Source organism: Salvelinus fontinalis, chromosome 3 (assembly GCF_029448725.1).
Source record: "Salvelinus fontinalis isolate EN_2023a chromosome 3, ASM2944872v1, whole genome shotgun sequence".
NCBI lineage: Eukaryota > Metazoa > Chordata > Actinopteri > Salmoniformes > Salmonidae > Salvelinus > Salvelinus fontinalis.
The window spans coordinates 1230191-1235964 of NC_074667.1; the positions used below are offsets into that span (position 1 = coordinate 1230191).

General features: G+C 37.0%; 1 protein-coding gene across 1 annotated transcript; it reads left to right on the forward strand.

Moving 5' to 3' along the window:
• The first annotated feature begins 88 nt into the window (after nucleotides 1-88).
• LOC129834308 (complement C3-like) lies at nucleotides 89-4961 on the forward strand. The gene is made up of 6 exons (XM_055899175.1): nucleotides 89-158; nucleotides 432-521; nucleotides 671-754; nucleotides 3611-3691; nucleotides 3890-4037; nucleotides 4171-4961. Exons 1-6 carry the CDS (start codon nucleotides 104-106, stop codon nucleotides 4316-4318), a joined length of 606 nt encoding a protein of 201 aa, XP_055755150.1. The 5' UTR covers nucleotides 89-103; the 3' UTR covers nucleotides 4319-4961.
• Nucleotides 4962-5774: the final 813 nt, after the last annotated feature.

Below are 5774 nucleotides of genomic sequence, written 5' to 3' on the forward strand. Positions count from 1 at the left end.
GAGTACTACAACTCAAGTAGATACTGTCACTGTCTAGGAGTACTACAACCCAGGTAGATACTGTCACTGTCTACGAGTACTACAACCCAGGTAGATACTGTCTATGAGTACTACAACCCAGGTAGATACTGTCACTGTCTACGAGTACTACAACCCAGGTAGATACTGTCACTGTCTACGAGTACTACAACCAGGTAGATACTGTTACTGTCTACGAGTACTACAACCCAGGTAGATACTGTCACTGTCTACGAGGACCGCAACCCAGGTAGATACTGTCACTGTCTATGAGTACTACAACCAGGTAGGACTATGGTTTGTTTTGACTATATTTGCCCTCGAACAAGAGAAGCTATTGTAAACATTGGAGTTGATAATTTCTCTCTGTCTGGTGGAGAAATGTTAACATAGCGTGTCTCTCTCTCTATCAGACCACCGCTGCAGTCGCTTCTACAGCCCCAAAGAGGACAAGGACGAACTCACACAGATCTGCAGGAACAATATATGTCGCTGTACACAGGGTGAGTGTTTGTGTGTGTGTGTGTGTGTGTGTGTGCGTGCGTGCGTGTGTGTATGTATCTGTGTTTGTGTGTATCTGTGTGGGGTTGTGTGTGCGTGTGTGTGTGTCATACATGAGTGTGTGTGATGATGTGTGTCTCTCTCCTATTAGGTGATTGCTGTGTGTCTAAGTCCCTAACCGATCCAGTCCCCTATGGAGCACGAGAGGACCACGCATGCAAAGGATTATACCACGGTATGCTATATCTGTTTTTACTATAGAATATAATACACATGTTATAGACATTATATACATTATAGGCATGTTATAGGCATTATAGCATGTTATAGGCATTATAGACATGTTATAGACATTATAGACATGTTATAGACATTATAGACATGTTATAGACATTATAGACATGTTATAGACATTATAGACATGTTATAGACATTATAGACATGTTATAGACATTATAGACATGTTATAGACATTATAGACATGTTATAGACATTATAGACATGTTATAGACATTATAGACATGTTATAGACATTATAGACATGTTATAGACATTATAGACATGTTATAGGCATTATAGACATCTCATAGGCATGTTATAGACATTATAGGCATGTTATAGACATAGATATGTTATAGACATGTTATAGACGTCATATACATGTTATAGACGACATAGACATGTTATAGACATAGACATGTTATATACGTTATAGACATGTTATATACGTTATAGACATGTTATAGACATAGACATGTTATAGACATAGACATGTTATAGACATGTTATAGACGTTATAGACATGTTATAGACGTTATAGACATGTTATAGACATGGACATGTTATAGACATGGACATGTTATAGACATGGACATGTTATAGACATGGACATGTTATAGACGTTATGGACATGTTATAGACATAGACATGTTATAGACATAGACATGTTATAGACATAGACATGTTATAGACGGCATAGACATGTTATAGACGGCATAGACATGTTATAGACGGCATAGACATGTTATAGACGGCATAGACATGTTATAGACATAGACATGTTATAGACATAGACATGTTATAGACATGTTATAGACATAGACATGTTATAGACATAGACATGTTATAGACATGTTATATACGTTATAGACATGTTATATACGTTATAGACATGTTATAGACATAGACATGTTATAGACAGACATGTTATATACTTTATAAACATGTTATAGACATGTTATAGACATGTTATAGACATGTTATAGACATGTTATAGACGTCATAGACATGTTATAGACATAGACATGTTATAGACAGACATGTTATATACTTTATAAACATGTTATAGACATGTTATAGACATGTTATAGACATGGTATATACGTTATAGACATGTTATAGACATAGACATGTTATAGACATAGACATGTTATAGACATAGACATGTTATAGACATAGACATGTTATATACGTTATAGACATGTCATAGGCATTATTGACATGTTATAGATATGTTCTGAAGGTTAGACATGTTATAGACATGTTATAAGCATTATATACATGTTATAGACATGTTATAAGCATTATATACATGTTATAGACATGTTATAAGCATTATAGACATGTTATAAGCATTATAGACATGTTATAGACATGTTATAAGCATTATAGACATGTTATAGACATGTTATAAGCATTATAGACATGTTATAGACATGTTATAAGCATTATAGACATGTTATAGACATGTTATAAGCATTATAGACATGTTATAGACATGTTCTAAGCATTATAGACATGTTATAGACATGTTCTAAGCATTATAGACATGTTATAGACATGTTCTAAGCATTATAGACATGTTATAGACATGTTCTAAGCATTATAGACATGTTATAGACATGTTCTAAGCATTATAGACATGTTATAGACATGTTCTAAGCATTATAGACATGTTATAGACATGTTCTAAGCATTATAGACATGTTATAGACATGTTATAAGCATTATAGACATGTTATAGACATGTTATAAGCATTATAGACATGTTATAGACATGTTATAAGCATTATAGACATGTTATAGACATGTTATAAGCATTATAGACATGTTATAGACATGTTATAAGCATTATAGACATGTTATAGACATGTTATAAGCATTATAGACATGTTATAGACATGTTATAAGCATTATAGACATGTTATAGACATGTTATAGACATGTTATAAGCATTATAGACATGTTATAGACATGTAATAGACATAGGCATGTTATAGAGATTATAGACATGTTATAGGCATTATAGACATAGGCATGTTATAGGCATTATAGACATAGGCATGTTATAGGCATTATAGACATAGGCATGTTATAGGCATTATAGACATAGGCATGTTATAGGCATTATAGACATAGGCATGTTATAGGCATTATAGACATAGGCATGTTACAGAGATTATATACATGTTATAGGCATTATAGACATATAGGCATGTTATAGAGATTATAGACATGTTATAGGCATTATAGACATAGGCATGTTATAGGCATTATAGACATAGGCATGTTATAGGCATTATAGACATAGGCATGTTATAGGCATTATAGACATAGGCATGTTATAGGCATTATAGACATAGGCATGTTATAGGCATTATAGACATATAGGCATGTTATAGGCATTATAGACATATAGGCATGTTATAGGCATTATAGACATATAGGCATGTTATAGGCATTATAGACATATAGGCATGTTATAGGCATTATAGACATATAGGCATGTTATAGAGATTATATACATGTTATAGGCATTATAGACATATAGGCATGTTATAGAGATTATATACATGTTATAGGCATTATAGATCTGTAAAACTGTCACACTGAGACAATACTATACCATGTACAGTATATGGTACAGCTATAAATGAATGTTGTCCGTCAGAGGTAAAACTATCATTTAACGCTTCATTCTTTAATTGTCTTAGTCAAATTGTTCCTTGGGGACAGTCAAGTGTATGATATCATTGATTGAGTAGAGTGTATTTTGCTGTTCTCTGACGCTTCTCACGCTTCTGTCCTCCAGTGTACAAGGCCAAGGTCCTGAGTGTCAGCCAGAGTCAGTACGACAGATACGAGATGAAGATCACACGGGTTATAAAAATAGGTACGCCTCCCATGTTATCTTATGTCATCTAGTCCTTCTCTGTCCTCTACCCATCTCTCCTTACCCTCATTGTTTCAGAATGTGATGCTGAGTTAGTTCAAACATGGTTAACTCTGTTTCTCTCTCCCTCACTCTCTCTCTCTCCCCCTCTCTGTCCATTCCTCCCTCTCTCCCCCTCCCTCCCCTCTCTCTCTCTAGGAGTGGAGGAGGAGGTCAGTGTGGGTGACACTAGGGTCTTCCTGTCACATGCTGGCTGTAGAGGAGGTCTGGACCTGAAGGAGGGTACAGACTACCTCCTCATGGGGCCAAAAACTGACCTCTGGTACAAGGACAGCTCCACCAACAGGTGAGGAGAGGCAGCGACATGTTATAATGGACTTATAGTACTGGCAAGACAAAGCAAGTCAGAGCAATAAAGTTCATGTTAATATCTGCCTAAAGGGGTTATTTTCTCTCTTCTTTTTCTCTCTCTCTCTCAGTGCCACATACATGCTGGGCAAGGATACCTGGGTAGAGCGTTGGCCCACCTCAACAGAGTGTGTTAGTGATGCCAAACTCAAGGCCAGGTGCACAGAGCTGGACAACTTCAGCAAGGACCTCTCAGAGAAGGGGTGTCGGTCTAAATAGCCTCACTCACTCACTCACTCACTCACCCACTCACTCACTCACCCACTCACTCACCCACTCACACTCGCAGCCTATCAGCTGTCATGTAGCTTTACACCTCTGGATGCACTGGTTCAGCAGAAACTGTCACCATTTGAGCCATGCAGTCGACATATCCTGCTCTGTTGTATAATCACCATGGTAACCATTAGAGGAAAATGGACATTAGAATTAGAAAGCGTAAAAACATGACAGACTGGTGTTAAGCCTGGGTGGGTCTAGGATTGTGTTACTGGGAGCTCAGCGATTCGTCACAGCCAGGGCTACTTGAGATGGCATACAATCACAACACACACACTCACACGATGGGAACTCACTCAGGTGGCACTGAGTGCAGTGGAATATTGTCTCACTACTGTGTAGAATGCATTAGTGTTCCTGAATGTTCCACATAGAGAGACTAACAGAATAAACACCAGAGAAATTCTCAGTACAAACCCTGTATTGAGTTTTTAATTATTCACAGCCTTCTCTTTCTCATACAGTTTGATTACTTATCCATGTTGTAGATTGCAGTACTTTATACCTCTCGTTGCCACAGATTTGCGAACATAATGATAAACCCATATTCTGCTCTAAGAAAATAAATGGATGTGTGGTTGTGGTTGGGTTGATTGAAGTATTCTTGAGGTATTGTATAGTAAATAATGCTGATATAGTTCTCGCACTCTCACACACACAGGAACACGCATCACATATAGGTAGGCCAACAGTATGTAAACTAACTTCAAATAACAGAATATCGTTCTACTTTTGAAATGCTATCGCCACAGCAATGACTCATGATTTCCATGGGATTTTCTGCTGCCCCTAAAATGTGTGTGTGCCCTCCATAATCTAAATAGGAAGGCCTGGTAATGGGCAGCTGGTCACACAGCTGGTCACAAATGTTGGTATAGTGTGGGTAGTGTACACACACACACACACACACACACACACACACTGGCTTTGCGTGCGTAGTGGTCACACACAGTGACTTACACACAGTAGCATTTGCTCAGGGGGATATTTCACTGCTTCTGTATCAGATAATGGGATGTAGTCCTGCATTGAGAAAGGGAGAGAAAAAGGCCTACAATTGAAGAGAAATACAATGAGAGAGAGATGGAGAGAGATAAATACAATGAGAGATAGAGATAAATACAATGAGAGATATGGAGAGAGATAAATACAAAGAGAAAGATGGAGAGAGATAAATACAAAGAGAGAGATGGAGAGAGATAAATACAAAGAGAGATAAATACAATGAGAGATGGAGAGAGAAATACAAAGAGAAAGATGGAGAGAGATAAATACAAAGAGAGATGGAGAGAAATACAAAGAGAAAGATGGAGAGAGATAAATACAAAGAGATAAATACAATGAGAGATGGAGAGAAATACAAAGAGAAAGATGGAGAGAGATAAATACAAAGAGA

Excerpts from the sequence above, each read along its gene's own strand:
- LOC129834308 (XM_055899175.1), top strand. The coding sequence starts at position 104 with ATGAGTACTACAACCCAGGTAGATACTGTCACTGTCTACGAGTACTAC. Across the intron at positions 159-431 it reads CTACGAGTACTACAACCCAG|ACCACCGCTGCAGTCGCTTC; the intron begins GTAGATACTGTC and ends TCTCTCTATCAG. Across the intron at positions 4,038-4,170 it reads AAGGACAGCTCCACCAACAG|TGCCACATACATGCTGGGCA; the intron begins GTGAGGAGAGGC and ends TCTCTCTCTCAG.